This window comes from Triturus cristatus, chromosome 8 (genome assembly GCF_964204655.1).
Source record: "Triturus cristatus chromosome 8, aTriCri1.1, whole genome shotgun sequence".
NCBI classification, from domain to species: domain Eukaryota; kingdom Metazoa; phylum Chordata; class Amphibia; order Caudata; family Salamandridae; genus Triturus; species Triturus cristatus.
This window is the reverse complement of record NC_140591.1, coordinates 203,684,532-203,704,167: the sequence shown is the minus strand read 5'-3', so window position 1 is coordinate 203,704,167 and position 19,636 is coordinate 203,684,532. Positions and strand designations below refer to the sequence as shown.

General features: G+C 46.5%; 1 protein-coding gene across 6 annotated transcripts in view; it reads left to right on the top strand.

Annotated features, from left to right (window-relative positions):
* Window positions 1-19,636, top strand: part of ITSN1 (intersectin 1) — a 1,732,490-nt gene that overhangs the window by 426,334 nt on the left and 1,286,520 nt on the right. For all 6 annotated transcript variants that reach the window (XM_085621357.1, XM_085621360.1, XM_085621358.1 and 3 more), the window contains one exon: window positions 16,807-16,944. In XM_085621357.1, coding sequence (XP_085477483.1) covers window positions 16,807-16,944 — 138 coding nt within the window. The remainder of the gene's footprint in view (window positions 1-16,806; window positions 16,945-19,636) is intronic.

Below are 19,636 nucleotides of genomic sequence, written 5' to 3'. Positions count from 1 at the left end.
GGTGTCGGATATGTGTGGTGTAAGTAATTAAATTGGGTGCATCACAGTTTGGAATTCTTAGATACCAGCTTTACACTCTTCAGTCGCTAGGTGACAACTCATTACCTAGTGAGTCCTCCCACCAACCCCCACCCCACCCCCCGTTGCGTCCCTTCTTTTTGCAGCAGTGATGTATAAAAGAATGTAATCACATGCCTAGCCATGCCGTGGGTGTAGCACTACCTGTAGAAGTGGTGAGGTATCAGTGACTCAAGGTCCCGCCATCCAGGTGTTCACCGCCAAATGGTTTAGTGCATTGTACAGTAAAAAGTGCCCTGATCCCAGATTATAAACTATGCATATGTCCTCAAACATTCTCAGTATCCCATCTGTAAAAAGATTGTCCCACGCTTGACTGCTCACTGTGCTCTATTGTCTCATGTCATGAATAGTTGCCAGTCTAGCACATTCCAACATGGCCCACCGCAGTATGGGAAGAGGGTGTTGTAGTCCTAAAGCATTTAACCAACTTTAGGAGTCTGGTCTTCCCCTGCCCCTTTGTTCGCAGACATTAGCCAGGTTAAAATGGGTTGCTGCACTAGGTGTGCCCCCACATCCCACTTCATATCTTGCAAAGTTTCCCCCAATCTCATGGGTAACACTGGAGCAGAGCAGCCGCATAGAGTTCATAGTTGGGGGCGCCAAGGTTGTCTTTGTCTAGTGGTTCATATAGTTTAAGTGCTACTATGAAGTGGCCCTTCTACCCAGATAAGGGAAATCTTTGGAGTACGATTTCTTCAGTATTGGCGGCAATGCTGCAAAATAATACAGCTATCAGGGGAGTAGCTGCATTTTAGCAATTGTTACTTATCTCAACGGTAAGATCAGCAGCGTTCTCCAGAATGGCAAAGACTGTAGGGCTAAAACTATTGCTCTGCCCAGGTAACCATCTATGAGGTCTTACTGCTTGTAAGAAATGTGAACTCCCAAATATTTGTTGGTTGCAGTTCTACTTGCAAGCCCTCCATTGAAAAGTAAGGCTTTGGTGTCTCTGGTCGTTTGACAGGGGGAACAGACACAACTTGTCCCAGTTGACCCTGAGGCCTTACTGAAATCTTCAAACAGGTTCATAACCGAGCACAAGATGTCCTGTCAGAGGGCATTTCTGCGAAGATAGATAAGGACGTCATCAGAGTATAAGGAGACAACAGCCACTATCATGCGTCCTCAGAAGAGAAGCCAGGGGGTCCTTCTCCAGCAGGAAGATTAAGGGAGAAAGAGGACATCCCTGCATGGTGCCCCATTATTTATCAAACGGTGCAGATATTGTTATGCCTGTGCACACCCTTGCTCATGGTGCAGTGGAGAGGTGTTGCGCCCACCGGCAAAACGCTGAGCCCAATCCTATTTGCCCCTTCACCTCCAGCAAATATGGCCAGCCCAATGTATTGAATGCTTTCTCAGTGTCTAGAGAAGCATCCCAGTTGTCTGCCTGGTCATGCCTGAACTAGTCCAGGACTCTGAATAAACGGCGGAGGTTCCGAATATATTCTGGCTTGGTATGAAGCAGTTTTGATCATGATGTATCATGGTCTGAGCTATATGAGGCAAGCACCTTCCCAGGCATCTTGTAATAGAGGTTTAGTAATAAGAGTCGATATGACTGCAGCATTAAGGGATCCCTACCTGGCTTCCAGAGGACCACAACCAATGCCTCGTTCATCGATGCTGGGAGTCGTCCTGTTGCTCTTGTCTCTTTGCATGTGTGTAGTAGTTTAGGACCCAGGTGCGGTGCAAAAGTGGCATAAAACTCCACAGGGAATTCATCCAGCCGTGGGGTCCTGCCCATGGCCATTTGTGCCTTGGATATTTGGATCTCTTGAATTGTGATTAATGGTGGGAAACGAATCCCTGTCCATGAAGGCACACACCTCGTGATCAGCTATTGTTAGGGAAGAGGCATAAAGTGTCACATAGTAAGAGTGAAATTCCCCCCTTAATCAAGGCTAATGTGTAGACTATCTGTCCCTTCTGGGTTTGGATTGCTCCTACCGGTACCTTAGGACTTTTAGAATGTAGTTGCCAGGCCAACAAACACCCCGTCTTGTCTCCCTCGCGTGCTGTTTCGCAACCCAGGTACAATAATCTAATCAATTCAGGCTGCCCAGCAGTACTCGATACGCTTCCTTCTGCTATATCAATTGATAGTGTCTCCGGGAGAGCAGAAAGCTTGAGTGCATGGAGTTTGTCTTCCTTCTCATTGAGCTTGTTGTGCAGTGCATGTTGCACCCCACGTGTGATCTTGATGCACACACACACACCCCCCTCAGCACCACTTTGAAGGCATCCCACTCGACTGCAGTGTCCGACACAGTGCCCTAATTTTCCTTGAAGTATCTAGCTATGTGCTCCGCTACTGTCAACCAGAACACCGCTTCCTGGAATGCCCCCTGGTGTACTTTCCACGTGGGAACTCTGGGTCGCCCCTGGCCCCAGGTGAACGTTAGTTTGAGTGAGCAGTGATCCGATAGCGTTCAGCCCAGATATTACATATCTACCACCCTCTCCTCCATCTCCGTGTTGCAGTAGAAGAGGCCTAAAGGCGTGTGCTGGGCATGTAGCCCTGACTAAAATAAGTATTCCATGCTCTTGAGGTCAGCACCATTGTCATAGGCTTTTTGTCGCTGCACACAGTACCTGTAGGTTAGCCAGGAGGGCCAGTGATAGTGGATAAAAAAGTAAAAAGGTAGGCAGGCCCAGGTTGGGATCATAAATGGCGACAAGGGAGTTCCGTTAAAAACCACTTACCTGCCCTCCAATCAACTCTTTTGGAGGTGGGAGTGAATGGGATTCCAGTTGCCACTCAAATAAGCACTCTGTGTGTAACTCAAGTAAGCCATACGCACCACTAGACCCCTCCACCGTTTCTGAAGTTTGGATACCTTGGTGTTTATTAAATGGGTTTCTAGGAGTGCAAAGTAGAAATGGTTTCTCCTTAAGTATTCATAGTCTGTAGCATTTCACATAATTAGCCATGCCCTTCACATTCCAAGTTAAAATATTATAGTGTGATATGACAGTTCTCTTACTCTGACATATCCTTCAATATGTAGTCCGGCACATTCCCACATACACCTTTAATCCATTCAGGGGAACAGACAATCCTAGCTCTGAACAATAAGAAACCGCAACTCCCTGTCCTAGGCAATGGCTACGGATATCGCCCCACCATACAATACACCCACAGGAACTGTGTGGGAAACCAATCCTTCCGGTAGTAGAGGGAAGGTGCTCACTTTTACATGCACGCTATCTCTGCCTCTTGCTGGGGGGGTGTCTCCTGGCTTACCCGGTGTACATTGCTAAACCCCCACCTGAGGCCTCACAGGTATTAGACTATCACGTCAACATTTTGCACGTCTTACCCATCCCTTGTTCGGTATCCATTCCCACATTGGGGTCGAAGGCTAGGAACACAAGGCACTCTTGTCTTGCACTCTGACATTGGCGTCCAGTCCTGGGCCATTCTGGAGAGCTTTAACTGTGGGGTTGATGTCCTCAAGGTTCTCATAGTTTGGATCGCGGCAAGGGCACCTGTCTCCCTGCAGTGTTTCCGCTTACGGGCTGCATCGCTGTCCCAGTGCTTCCACCAACTCTGTGTGCGCGTTCCAGGCTGTTCTGAGGTCGGATTGTTCTGTGATCTCTGGAAGGATTTACGCTTTTGTCGCCTGCTCTGCCAACCACCTCTGTGACTGCATGCTTGAAGAAGGGGGGGGAGGGGCGGGGGGAGAATCTCATTTCCCCCTTTGTCTTGAGCCATGCACAAGCATCCGACTGGGAAGTAAAGTATCTAGTGCTCTCTCAGACTATGACTGAGTTTGGCTGGGAACATGCGAGTAGTGAAGGTTTAGTAGCCGTAACCCTCTCTCTCCCTCCAGAAAGGACTCCTGATTATCAACAGTCTAGAGTCTGTTATGGAGTGAAGCCTGCAGTGTGTGATCTCGGTCACAATAGTTGGGCAGTCATGCCACCAATGGACAAGGAGGGGGACCCCCCCCAGTAGAGGCAGGTTGATTCGGGCAGTCGTGCCACCAATGGACAAGGAGGGGGACCCCCCAGTAGAGGCAGGTTGATTCGGCAAGCGTGCCACCAATGGACAAGGGGGGAGACTCCCCAGTACAGACAGGTTAATTCGGGCAGTCGTGCCACCAATAGACAAGGGTGGACCCCCAGTAGAGGCAGGTTGATTCGGGCAGTCGTGCCACCAATAGACAAGGGGGGACCCCCAGTAGAGGCAGGTTGATTCGGGCAGTCGTGCCACCAATAGACAAGGGGGGACCCCCAGTAGAGGCAGGTTGATTCGGGCAGTCTTGCCACCAATGGACAAGGGGGGGTCCCCCAGTAGAGGCAGGTTGATTCGGGCAGTCGTGCCACCAATAGACAAGGGGGGACCCCCAGTAGAGGCAGGTTGATTCGGCAAGCGTGCCACCAATGGACAGGGCCCCCCCCCCGTAGAGGCAGGTTGATTCAGGCAGTCGTGCCACCAATGGACAAGGGGGGAACCCCCAGTAGAGGCAGGTTGATTCGGGCAGTCGTGCCACCAATGGACAAGGGGGGACCTCCCCCCGTAGAGGCAGGTTGATTCGGAACCCTGTATGCTCATTCGTTGGGAAGAAAACCTGGATTGCCTTCCCGTCGGCACCAATTGCACCAGCCAGTGCTCTAGATAAAGGTCCATGCTGGACCCTAAGACACACTCTGAAAAGTCCACTATGCGAATGTTATCTTGAGAGCAGCCTTTAGGTCTGCCTGTAGGAGCCTCAGGCCAAGGGGATTTTAGGTTCCTAAGTGCTTTCGATGTCAAGCATGGATTGCAAAATGGCTTCATATGTACCCGTATGCACCCTGAATGTCGCTGTTACGTCGTGCGATGTGATTTGCCTGGAGCCCATCCCTTCCGGCACATTATTGGGATTAATCTACTAGCCTCCGCCCAGTGTCCTCCAGCTATACAACAGTTTCCTCCAGGCAAGAGCCCTCCGTAACACTTTAGGCAGACCAGTTATTTAACAGCACACAGTACTGTGCACACACAAGAGGGCCCCAGGTCAAATCAGTGCTAGGGTGGCAAATGCAGTCTTCTCTAGATAATGCCACGGCAGGAATAGCGGTGCCAGGGCACAGTCATGAGCTATAAGGCTGCAGGGGACGGGAAGGAGTCCCTTGGGGGAACTCCGAGAAGCAGAGCCCAGCCACACGAATCAGTCCTGGGGCTGTCGATCGCTGCCCTGCGCCACTAGAAACCTACAGATGAGCCTTTATCAAGCCAGCCGACAAGCAGGCTATCATACTACCCTCCGAAATTTCTCATGTGTGGTAATAAGGTAGGAAGGAGTTTCTCCTTCCCATACCCCATGTCCAGGTTGGGGGGCGGGGGTAGGGTGGGGTCCCAAGTCACTCGGCCTGCGGAATCATCCGGTGTACACGAGGCCAGGCATAGGTCAGCCAGCCAGGCTGCTTCCATTGTCTTGTCACAGGAGTCCGTAAAGCCTCCAGGCGGCACCGGACCGTCAGTGCTTGTAGAGTAGTGAGAAAGATTCCGTCAATGCTCCCGCCATCTTTGTGCGGCCTTTGCTTCCTAGGCAGCGCGGCTTTGAAGTGTCACAGAGGCCTGTACTGTTTCTGCCATACGGGCTAGAAGGGGTTTCAGGCCAAAAATTCTCTAAGCAGGCAGGGCTTCAATGAGCTATACTCGTGTATGCACTCTTGGTAGCAAGGGCTTCAAGGAGCTGCATGGTGTTGTGAAGGATGATACAGAGTCCATCTGTTCATGTAGGTTACTTCTTTATTGGTAACTTGGTTCCAGCATAGGTGGTCAGGATAGTAGGATAAGGTAGATGGTACAAAGATAGCGCCATCAGGAGCAAGCTCCTTACAGCTCAGCCTGAGTTGACCAACTGACAATCTCCCCAGAGAGACACACAGGCATTCTATGATGTCATGCAACATTCTAACAGAGCAGTACAGTGAAGAATAGCTGACAAGTAATTTACCACACATCCTCTTTCCTTAGGGAACAACAGAAGTAAAAGTAAGATACCCCAATAAACCTTTAGCAAGAAGGTGCAACAATGAGGTGCACATGTCCTCAGGTGTAATGCATGAGGTATCATGAATATCACTGGCATGAACAGAAATGTGTTAAAAATCACAAACAACATTACTACACGCCCCATCCCCCTCCCTTAGGGAAAACAATGCATGGCTCAGATGAAAAACACAATGCAACCAAGAAGGGCGGACACCCACCCAACCTCCCCAAAAGCGGGTACACCCAGGGTAAACACCCTGTTAACCAGGTGGATGTAAATACAGACCCTTGGGAGAAAACAACATCCCCACTAAAACATACAACAAGGATTAGAATCACTCTAGTTAGCCCAAAGAGAGCAACCACAACCGGAAAGAGACTAGAGAGAAAACATGTTGGAAAGAAACAAAGATTCCCCTGATTAGGCTAGAAGGCATGCTGACGCTTAAGATCCACTAGGAGTAACAAAAGAGATCTAAACACAAAAACTGCACATTCAAAGTCCTCCAAACATGAAACCCTTGGCCACGAGTTCCATGGAGGCGGACTTCGACCGGAACACAGTGTCAACTCGAAAAGAAGACCCATTGATAGCGCTGGAAATTAATCAAGCACGCCAAAAATACAGGGTCCTAACCCTTGAAAATAGAAAACCTCCCCTAGACAGGGTAGATATCTTGAAAACAGCATCACATCCCCTAAATAGGGTACACCACAGAGTAATCACCCTGGAAACTAACATGAGGCATTGACTACCTACAAACGCAACCTGAACCACATCCCCTAACTAGTTTACATCTAGAAGGGTACACCACAGGGTACTAACCCTGGAACACCGAAAACTAGATTAGAGGCATTGATTACCCCCACAACCTCCCCAAACAAATGGGTACACTATGTATAAAGACTGAGAAATTAAGGACATCGACTACCCCCACAACCTCCCCAAAGGGACAGATACACTGCATGTTAAACACTACAGAAAACAACACGACTACACATAGGTAGGGTACACCCACAGAGCAGTCACCCTAAAAACTGACATGAGGCATTGACTACCCCCCAAAGACATCCTCCCCTAACTAGTCTACAAGTAGAAGGGTACACCACAGGGTGCTCGCTTTGCGAACAGATACAGGGCAAAGACTACCCACAAATGACAGAACCTCCCCTAACAAGGGTACACCCCAGTACACTACAAGTGTACACAACGTGAAAAACACACAACTTCCCCTTAGTAGGGTACAGCAGAAGGTACATAGAATAAGGCTAAGGAACAACAACAGACCTCCCCATGACAGGGTACAGCAAAAGATATACATCAGCCTAAAAAACTTTAAAACCTCCACTCAAAACAGAGTGTTAAGACATGAATTGACACATTGAGTTCCCCATGCCTCTCACAAGCCAATACAAGCAGTGCTATATGAGAGAAGGCAAGAAGAAACGCTAGGCACCGGTGATCGGTCTATCACCCGAGGTTCCCAATCAAAGAAGTCCCGCAGCTTCTTCAGTGTGCCTTCGCTGAATGGGAATGTCCAGAGTACTTAGCGCTCTTATTGCTCAAGTTGACTGTATGTTATTACAATTGCGCCTGCACACCAATGTACCTGAACGTGAGACAAAAGTTCCAAAACCGCCACATCCTCCGCTTACCATGCCACAACTTCCTCTGCTATTAATGCTGCGCCGCTTAATGAACACGAGAAAGAACTGTGCAACTGGTAATTTGTTGTCCGCAGAACTTTATTGACAACGCAGTTGGCAAGATAAGTAGACCGCAGTAAAGATTACCATGGAAGAAGAGTTCCAAGCCCAAAATGGCGGCACGCATTTTGACGCCACGCCGGATGGCTATCGGCAAGGGCGTGCACCACAACGTAGACCCCAGTAGGCAGCTTGAAGGAGATGCGAACGTCATAGGAGGCACGAAGGTAAGTCTGCGCGTGATGAAGTATGCGCGTGGTGGGAGATATTTGAACGGCAGCAGTGTAACTGTAAGAGTGGAATGCCTCCACATCTAAGAAACCCCAAACTCAAAGTAAAATGTGTGCACTCACCGCACAACTCACTGCACCACACGCGATTTCCGCACCTGCTGACATGAACGTTTCGCGCTCACCAAACAAGGCGCCTTCCTCCAAGGCGCAGCGGTGTTTAAAATCCACACAAGCAAAATCAAAGCAAACTTTAGGTTCCACTGCGAAGCTTTGTGTTCAGTCGAGTAGGCGGTAACATCCCCAGTCAAGGCAACCACACGAAGGTTGACGCGACCCTTGCGGAATAAATGGAGAAACTCCATTGCTGTCACGACTCACAAGCAGTTCAAAAATGGATGTAAACAAAACAAACTGTCAGGCCACAACCCTTTCCACTCTGATTGAGGGCCAGATAAAATAAATAAACACCGCATGCCTCAAGAAAATCCGATGCTGTAGAGACTACTTCAGCCGTCTTACAGAAGGCAGCAAGATGACAGCAGACTCACCATCGACAAACGCCCAGACTGCAGGCTGTCCAGATGGTACAGGACACTGGTGGGGCTGTTCAGGGCGTTGCCTCACAGTTTCAATTGACATTTTGAAAGTGCTTAAAGTCCTTAAGTCTTTAAATGCTTTAGCTCCTTGGTTGACCCCTTCTCCTTACTGCACACGTAGGTTCAAAATCGTCGCCAAAATGTTGTAAAGGATGATACAGAGTCCTTCTGTTCATGTAGGTTACTTCTTTATTGGTAACTTGGTTCCAGCATAGGTAGTCAGGATAGTAGGATAAGGTAGATTGTACAAAGATAGCCCCACCAGGAGCAAGCTCCTTACAGCTCAGCCTGAGTTGACCAACTGACAATCTCCCCAGAGAGACACACAGGCATTCTATGATGTCATGCAACATTCTAACAGAGCAGTACAGTGAAGAATAGCTGACAAGTAATTTACCACACATGGCCTACGCTGTCCGGCCGCGGTGGCCTATTTCTAGGCGGTAATGCACTTTAGATAGCAAGGGCTTCAGTGAGCTGTAGTGGTTTGTGCTCTCCTGGTAGCAAGGGTTTCAAGGGGCTTCAGCGAGCTGTGCTGCCCGTCGGCGGCGGGCGATTTGATTTCTAGGCAGTAATGGATTCAATGATTTGCAGCTCCCTGTGTTCTCTGCCTAACTTCAAAGCGCTGTACGGCATGTGCCCTCAGGTCACCATAGGATTGAAGGAGCGGCGCGGACTGTGTACGACCTTCACAGTGGCCTGGGCTCTTTCTGCAGCAAGGATTTGAGGGAGTGCGTGGTATGAACCCACTAGAAAGCAAGAGCTTCGAGGAGCTTCAGCGGCGTGTTTGCCCTGCTTGGCGCTAGGAGCCAGAGCCGGCCTGTGCTTGGAAAAGGAGGGCCCTGGGCTGATAGACATTTGGCGCACTCTTGACAGATTGTGAATAAAACGAGGCAGAAGGCGGTTCATTGTGTGTTCACAGGTCAGTCTCACATCTCTGCAGTGACTGGCCTTTAAGCACAAACTTCTCGGCACCTCGCTCAAATATTCGTATTTATTCACAGAATAGGTTGCTCACACTAGTGCCAAGTTGGTAGTGTGACTGGCCGGTGTTGGTGTGTGTGTGGCCAGAGGGATGAAAAGGAGATGGGAGGGACGGAAGGGGGGTAGTTGGGTATAAAACGGCACCCGTTGCTGCAAGTAAAAATGATGAAAAGCAGATTAGTCGGAATAATTTGAGTCTAGTCAGAGGGGCGCTACTGTATCCAGGACATTGTTGCAGACCGTTTGCCCCTCTGAAGATTGGCGCCCTGGGCCTGGTTTCAACTCGCCCATGACAAAAGCCGGTCCTGTCTCTCGCCCGCGGCTTATGTTTTATAGGCAGCATGGGCTTCAAGGAGCTGCAGCGGCTCGTGCTCTCTGCTTAAAGTGAGCTCTAGGCATTACTGGCTTCAAAGCGCCTGCTACCGCGTCAAGCGCTCCGGACCCTGGAGTCTCAGGGAGCCGCCACACCGCTCCTAATACACCCCTGGAGAGCACAGGGGCCGGAGAGAATGAAGGACCAATGTAAAATATTTTTTTTTTAAATACATCCCCTCCGGAGAGAGTAGGCAATGAAGTGAGCCCAATGTAAAATACAAAATAAATATTCCCCCGGAGAGCGTAGGATCAGGAACAGAACGAAGAGAGCCAATGTAAAATAAACAAAAAATAAATACAGCCCTCCCACTGCACCCCGGGAGAGCGCAGGGCCTGGTAGAGAAAGAAGAGAGCCAATGTACACGCATTTGCAATGCAATAGGTCTCCGTTTGACCTATTCGCATTGTAAATTACAATGTCTTTTATTTGTTTTAGTTTGTAAAACAAAAGGCAGTCATTTGCAATGCTAGTAGCTTACTCTCTCAAATGCGAGACCTATTGCATTGCAAATGCTTGTTTAGGTCTCCCAGACCTGCGTTGCAGCGCGCATGCGTTGCTCGCTCTGCGAGGCTTCTTGTAATCAAGCCGATTTCAGAAGTGGAGTCTAGGCTCCGCCCCTTCTTTCCATTAGCTTGCGTCATCGTTGATGCTAAACGCTAGCTTTGGATTGTGAGTGAGGCTTTTTAGTCCCTCCTTGTTACCGCCCTGTCTCCTTTTGGCCCCGCCCACCCAAGACTGGATCTTTTACTCCCAGTGTTATCCAGTGTCCTTTAATTACTGGGTAGGCACTTTTTTTTTTTTTACCATTTGTGTATGGTCGTTCAACATTGTGGTAGATTAAATACATAATGGCTGTTATGTTGTTTTGCGCAGTCCTCTTTCACTTTAGGGACCACGCTTGTTTATTTAATTAATTTGCTGCTCGCCGCTTTTACTGTTGCGGCAGCGCTAGTTTGTTTAATTAATTTTCCGAGCGCATGTTTATTTCAACAGCCTGCCGCCTGAGGTGGGATAATGGCGGGCATGCTTTTCTTGTGTTCATTGTTTTCACGATAGCGTGCACACCACGTTAAATATGTAAAGTGATGGGCGCGCTTTTGTTTTAGACTTTACAAAGCTCAATTTAATGCTGTTTAACAGCGCGGCATACCGCACTTTTAATTTCATTGTATGGGACGCGCTCTGTGCCCTCCGATAGTGCTGCGTCTCCAGACTCTCATGACACTCTCTGACCCTGCCCCCACTACTCCGAAGCAGCATTGCCACCGGTCACAAATGCCAGAGAGTTCTTAAGCGGCAAGGTCACTGGTACGGTAAACCTCTAAATGCCATTTAAATGCAGCATGTGCTCGTGAAGAAGCATTTCTTCAGCCTTTTTTTTATTGTTACTTTATGCCACTGCTTGCATTTATTGTCCTTTCCTTTACGTAGCGTTGGACTTCTTTTGGTAGGACTCGAGCATGTTTGGGCGTCTTTCCAAAGCTATTCCTGCTTGCTTTGGATTCCATGCCTGACGGGGACACACAAACGCACGCACACAAGTTCTCGCAAATAATTACTGCTGACGCCCGTGTCCTCGCACATAAACACCGTTGCTCCTATACCTACATTATAGCTCTTGTCCTGTTATTAACTGTCATGCTGTTATGTTTACTTTTTCCTAAGCGCACTGATGTGTCCAAATATAGCACACCGTCACTGTTAGAGCATCACAAAATAATTCGAAAAAAGTGACCATATTATCAGACAAACATCTCTTTCATACGGTGCCCGTTTGGAACCGCCCTCTCTTTCTTGACACCCTCAAACCCGCCCCCACCCATTTGAGGCTTAATTGACTCTTTTCAAAAGGACATGCATATGGATCGCTAGTCAACCGTAGAGCCCAGTTTGGCGAATCACTTCATTTCCCTGTGCCTCGTCCCTTACTTTTCCCGAGCGCTATATAAAAACTGCCATGCTCTGGTAAAGAGTTCAGTCTCCATACGCCATTGATATGTCCTGGTGCTGTCTAATAAAGGTAAATCGCTGTATAAATCTACGCTGGGATTGAATACATATGCGCTTATTTATGTTATTGGTAATATGGTCTGGTGCTGCTTTGAGTGTGATTAAAGTGCTGATTTTAAACCGCTATAAAAAAACGAACTTGGACTCTCACATCGATAACGTGTTCTGGTGCTGCCTTGAGTGGCTAAAAAGTGAGGAATGCTGCTTTAAAGTACTATATAACAAGCATTTGCAATGCAATAGGTCTTGCATTTATGCGAGTTTGAGCTATTGACATTGCAGATAACAATGCCTTTTATATTAGTTTTCGTTTTTAAAACATAAATAAAAGGCATTGTCATTTACAATGCCAATAGCTTAAACTCAGGGTAAATGCGAGACCTATTGCATTGCAAATGCTTGTTTTTTTAGGTTACCATTATCCAGTTGGTCTCTTACATGAGCCACACGGCCCCAGGGGTGGTGTTGCAGAAACCCCCCCAAAAAGAGGTGTTTAAATTTGGTCCCAGACCTCATTTTTATTTTCTTTCCCCGTGCCCTTTATTTTTCTTTTTTTGTAATGTCCCCTCATTACACTGACAATACCTTCTCCCATAATTTAGAAAACATCAATGAGCTTGACGCCTCCCCTGAGAAGGAGGCTGAGGCAACACATTGACCACCATTGGGAGAAAGTGCCCCTTTTGCTGTGGTGGTTCAGAAGGCAGCTGAAGTACTAAAATTACAGCTGCCTTCCTTTAAGACTAAAACACTCTTTGACCAAAATTGTACAGCTAGGGCCAGCAATATATGAGCTTTTACTTCCATTTAATGATCTCCTCTCCAATACCTTAATAGCTGCTTAGTCGAAAGTATGTGTTCAATGGCATGTGTGGCTGTAGATAAACCATGTTTTTGCCCACCTGTTAAGTGGCATGTAGCACAACATAGACCGATGCCTAGTGATCTGGACTTTCTCACCTACCAGCCTAATCCAGACAATATTGTATAAGCCTCAACCAGTAAGGTGAGCTCTTGACTCGTTTCCAACCCTTCCTCATAAGAGAATCCAGAAGGATTGATGCCTTCGGAAAAGTACTGTTTTCCTCTGCTAGTGTGGCACTGCGATCTGTTCGGGCTGCTACAGACCTGGCCAGCGAGATCTTGCCAGCGGTCTTGGAGGCCCTAGGGCCTCTTTTTTCAAACTATTTGACAGCAGGGCACAGCCATGTAGCTATTTAAACCAGTATGGACACCATGGACCACATTAGCAGAGTTGTCTGCACCAGCACTGTCCTCCACAGACGTGCCTGGATGATGTCCACAGTTTTTCCGGGGATATACAGGCTTCTGTAATTTATATGGCCTTTGATAGGTCTCACCTCTTTGGTGAGGCCGTGGACTCCGCTTTGGAATTCGTTAAAGACAGTAGAGCTACAGCACAAGACTTTGACACCTGCCAAACACTTTTCACACCAGTTTGGAAAATGTAGCGGCTACTCTAGGGGGTTGGCTTATAGTTAGAGACAGCCTTCTTAGCCAGTGATGCAACAGTCCTTTCAGGGACTTGAAACGAGCAGACAGCATGCAGCCACCAGTAGCATCAGACCTCTAACTCCTCTTTCCCTTCTACCACAGCCAGATAATCTCTTTTGTTAGCCTTTAGTTGCAAATTTCCACCTAGTGGAAGGCAGCATTCAGCACTTGCTCCCTGGTTGGCGATCCACTGGCAACCCATTCCGTCCAACAGATGGGTCCTATAAATTGTTCAAAAAGGGTACGCTCTACCCTTTCTCGATTTCTCACCCAATATGTTGCCCATATCCAATCAGATTGAAGCAAACAAAAGCTGTTACTGTCCAAGGGTGCCATAGAGAGGATACCAGACTCCGCTAAAGCCAGGGGTTACTATTCCTACTATTTCTTTATCCTTTGGATAGACGGGGGCCAAATACCGATCTTGGACCCCTGACTGCTTTCCTGCAGAAGGACAAATTCATAATGCCATTATTGGGACAGATCATATTTGCTGTGGAGCCAGGCAATTAGATGGTGTTCTTGCCTTGCAGAACACTTATTTTCATATACCTGTCCTGCACTCCTGCAAGCATTAATTGCTGTTAAAGGTGGGCCAGAAGCATTTTCAGTTTGCTGTGCTCTCCTTCAGCCTCACAAGCACATGTCGAATGTTCACAAAATTGATGGCTATGGTTGCTGCCCTTTTTCAAGGGTCTGGAGTCCCTGTATTCCCGTACCTCGATTACTGACTGCTTAAGGCAAGCTCACTTCAGTCTGTCGTGAACGGAGTCTGGTTGACAGTGGAACTTTTAAAATTGTTGGGTTTCACCATAAACAAGCCAAAGGTCCCACCTGATGGCTTTAAAGAGGCTTTCATTCACTGGGGTAATCCTGGACACTGTTTAAGGGTTTGACACTTGTTTCTTTCCAGACCATTTTTTTTCCTCTAGTTTGAACTACTGATTTTGGTCACCTGGGAGAGCTGGGAATCAGAGGACACCTATCTCCAGTAGAGCTCCGATTCCACATCAGTTTACTGGAGGTGCGGGCCATTTTTATGGCCCTGTAGGCCTTCTTGTTTATCAATAGGATGCTGGTACAGATTCTCATGGACAGAACCACCGACATGTAGTATTGCAAACAGCGGGGCAAAGTGGGATCATGAATCCTGTGCCAGGAGATTTTGCATCTCTAGAGGTGGCTGAAGCGTTAGAGTATCTTTCTGTTTGGCAACCACCTGGCGGGGTCCCTGAATGCTAGTGGGTGAACTGATCAGATGTCCTCTGGCACATCATTGAGTGGCTTCTGCATCCTGATGTGGTACAGTGTGGCTTCCAGCAGTGGGAAGAACCCCATTTCGATCTGTTGGAAGTGCAGAACACGCAGTGTCAATCTTTTTGCATGATGACGTTTCCACAAAAAGACTCATTAGATTAGTTCATGCTGGAATGGAAAACCTTCCTGCGATTACCTCTCTTGCTCTGAGTTCTGACATCTTACAGGCTGTGATGTGGTCATCCGTGCAAAGGATCACAAACCACTACTGTCTTGGCAGCCAGGTTTGGTGGGAAGACCACTTTGCCCACTAGGTTCTGCAAGACCTTTTGCTGTGTGCCCACTCCACCTTGGGGACCTACTGATTTTAGAATCTTTAAGATGAGGAATCTGCGGTTAAGAGTAGCGATCAGAAGAACAAGTTACTAACCTTGGTAGCAGTCTTTCTGAATGATTTAAAATACATTTGTCACTGCCGTCGCACCTCCCCTTTATGCGGAGTGGTCTCTTTTGAACATTGAAAAAGGTGCCAAGTTAGTATTCTGTACACTAAAACCAACAATTGTTTATTTTTCGCGTCTGAGGGCGTGGAACAGGAAAAGACAAAACATTGATGTCTGCGCACACGGGTGGCGCATATCTGTTGGGCCGCTGTCAATTCCAGGGCACATGGAGCCAACGCAGAGCAGCATGGCGCCACCTAGCTGCATGCAGGAGCACGGTCACATAATTCTCCGGATTCAGTTGGGTGCCTGGGGGTATTCTGAGTTGAGGACTCTAGAGGTAGCGTAGCCACTAGAAAGAGCTCAATTTAAGGTAAGTATCTTGTTCTTTATGACTCAGAATGATAACTCACTCACTCACTCACTCACTCACTCACTCACTCACTCACTCACTCACTCACTCACTCACTCACTCACTCACTCACTCACTCCAGATACCAGTCTCCATATACATGCTTGAAAACATGCATGGTTATGATGATTATTATTTTTTTAAACAGTAGTTTGCAAACACTGAGATTGAAATTTATTTTTTCATGATAGATCACGGACACTTTTTCATGCTGTTTATGAACTTTAAAAAAAAAAAGTGTATAAAGGTTTTTAATGAAAAAATAGCTGACATGTACAGTTTTCCCTCCCTTTACATTCAAACTGATAAAGGCTCAAGGCATCGATCTAACGGATACACACACTCTGGAATACCTAATAGATCCCAAAACACATAGTCCACCTGATACAGATGTCGCCCTTCTGGCTCCATACAGCTGACCATACACTGTTCAAAGAGAAAGGTCAGACTTTTGACTTGCACTCACAAAAACACGCTGACTGTGGTGGACTCGTCCAAAAGTTCTGGGATGTTGGGGTTCTATTCTGCAAATCATACAAGATATGACCGGGATCTTGATGTATTTAGGCTGTCTAATGATTTTGTTTAGATACTCCGGGATGATGATTCTTAATCACTGTATTCAGCAACAGGCTACCTTATTACTCATATTTTTCTAGCTGCAATGTTATCTGTAGTTTTTGGTATCAGGTAGCAGACCATCCTCTAAGTCTCTTGTAGACTAAAATGTGGTTGATATATGCTACAGAGAAAATGACAACAATAATAAAAATGCAGTTGGAAATGAGGGGACCGCCTCCAGCACTTATGTGACGAGGAAAAATGTGTCTTGTAATGTTAATGTGCCTTTTAATGTTAATGTGTCTACAGCAATGGCAGTGCAACATCTTAGTTACATCCAATAAAGGATGGATTTGGGAAGTCCGATTGTGAGAGGATGAACTAATGCATTATTGTTAATGGAGGTGGCAATGAAGTTGTATTGAGTGACTGAAAAGAGACCCAGACCAGTGAGCATTGTTACTAGTATTAATTCTAAGCTAAGATTTCCACTGGAGTCCTCTGCATTGGAATTGTGGCTGCGCTGAATGAGCTGATGACATCCTTGAAAACATTTAAAAGTGAGATTTCCTTTCATTCAATTTTGACGGAAAGATTGCACTGGTAAGAATTCTAACCCAATCCACTTTCTGTCATTAACAGGAATCTGTCGGACATTGACCAAGATGGGAAACTCACAGCCGAAGAGTTTATCCTCGCTATGCATCTAATTGACATGGCCATGTCTGGCCAACCTTTACCACCCGTGCTGCCTCCAGAATATATTCCACCTACTTTTCGGTAAGATGTGTGCAAGAATTATGAAATTTGCACTAAAACCGCTGCAGAAGTGGGCGTATTTCTCTGCAACAGATAACGTTCATAAAATGTGGCATTAAAATGATCATCCTAGTGATTATAGTGGGAGATATATTTTGTAGACATTCTCATGATATACTGCACATGTATTACATTGCATTAGGATCTCAGGTTTAGGATATTCTAAATACTTAACTCTGGCTCTTTAACCAAGCTTGTTAGGAGGGCAGTGTTCCACTATCCCTTACCTAAACTCTTCTCCACTCTAACGCTACTCGTGTGAATACACTTACTGAAGAATACTTGAGCGTGACTGGTTTGGAGTCTCTGGCTCAGTACACTGCACTGCTTGATCCAGTTGATAACCTGGAGTAGTGGACACTCTTGCCTGGAGCATCGAGTGGCATGGTTTGCAGGAGTGCACACGTTGTCTGGAGCATCATTTCTTCCACAAGCTGTCCAAAATATTTTCCTCCAATAACCTCTCATATGCTGAAGGCCCAATAGTGGAGTCTGGTGAAATTTTGCCCCCATTTTTAAGAATAGTCCACTGCTGAGTCAATTAGGGCTACTATGCCCCTCTCCTAAAATAGAACATATCTATATATAGATATATCTATTTATATAGAAAACCTGCTTATATATAGCCAGTGACTTCTAGAACTTAATGTCGATCTGCAAATCTCCCTCCCTTGTGTAACACCATGGATAAGGTTATCTCTGCTCTATGTCTGAACCACAACTCTAGTAATAACCTGCTCACTTCCTTTCAGTCCAGTTGCACCCGGATACAGCACAAACTCCAACTGTCCAAATACTTGACAATCTTCTCCGAACTCTGGATGTAGGCAGTGTCGCTTGTTTTACTCGACCAGCCTGCAGCTTTTCTTCCTACTCAGCTAGATACCTTGCTGAACATCCTCTGAGCCTGGATGGGGAAATAAGGAAAACCGTGATGTGGGCTCATTTCCTTCAAGCCAAAAAAGACCACAAAATGTTAAGATGGATACCAATCACAAAATAGTTCCCTAAACTGCGGGTGCCACAAGGATCGATCCTCTCTGTGTCGCCTTTCAATCTCTACATGGATCTATTAGGTTAATTGCTGAGCAATAAGCATGTTAACCTGCATTAATCCGTTGATGATACTGGACTATAACGAAAAGTATCAAACATCGTGACTCTGCAAACTTCCTCTAAAAGCAAATCCACTGGATGAGTTCCTTCTTCCTCCAGTTGCTCAACGAAGACTGAATTCCTTATCTACTCTGAGCACTCGCCCCATAAGTGCAGAATGCCTTGATTAGTATCCCAGTTAACAATCGCGCCCTAAATAGTCCCTTGCTTCATCAGTAATCGAAACCTAAATGTTTCTCACATTTTTAAACTCTACTTCCTTCTAAGTACACCAACTTACGAAATGCAAGCCTACACCCATACTTGGGGTTCAGGACCAGTATTTGCACTGGGGCTTTCACACTGAGATAATGGCAACATGATGATGACTGGCCTTCCTAAGTCTATATTGGCCCCCTTCAACACTGTCCTACATGCAGCAGCCCGAGTCGTCACAAGAGACTGTTGCAGGGATTCTGCTACTGAACAAATGTATGCTTGGGACCAAAGAACAACCGCATGTAGGGACTGAGTCACCATACCACCTCTGTATCTATGAGCCAGAGCCCAACTAGCTATAGTGCCTCACTTCCCCTCCTAACCTTTCCAGAGATATAAGTAATTTGGCACCCAAGAACACAATACTCTCGTCCCACTCAGGGATCGCGCAACAGGACACACCCTTTCACTCGCACTTGTCCACAATAAGATAAAAAAGATACACTAACGAAGTTTACAATGTTTATTTAAACTATCGTGCTATAAGATCTGTATTTGCACCACAATAAGACAACAAATGCTTATTAAAAACATCATCAGCACGGTTAACAGACCATATACCATAAAATGCCATGTCGTGATCAGACAGATTAGCTTAAATCCTCCTGTACTACTGATTGAAATGAATATATATATATATATATATATATAATATATATATATATATATATATCTGGGATTAGTGTCAGACCCCGTACCTTAGCATGTTCTACATCTCAGTTGACTCCGCACTCCTGCTTCAGCACTTTTGCTCAGTGTGTGGGGTGTGTTTTCAGAATCCCTGTATTCAGTTATATGACAATTTGTGTGTTCACTAACAGCAGCTGCATTCTCTTGTCATGTCTAGGTGCTAGTATCTGACCAGAGAGAATAGCAAGGGTCAATGTTGTTTGACTTTGTCCGGGGTGCACAGAAAAAATCCCAGGAAAAGAATAAAATACGATAACGTGCAGGTTCTGTGTGAAAATACAATGTGGCACAAAGGCAAGCGTGCTCTTTAGTAAAAAAAAAAAAGCGGCCTACAATGTGCACAATTAGGCTAACATGGGGAGAATGAAAATGGGCCATGTAAAACACACGACAAGGCCATATTATACCACAATCAAACCACATCACTCCCATCCTATAAGACCTTCACTGACTTCCTCTTGAAGCTATAAATATCTTTATGATGACCTGTATTTGCACACAACTCTCTCCAGCTCCCCATCTATCTGTAGGAGAAACTGTGTGCTATGGGTTGGGATAGCAAGACGGGAGATTTCTAGAAATTACCAAA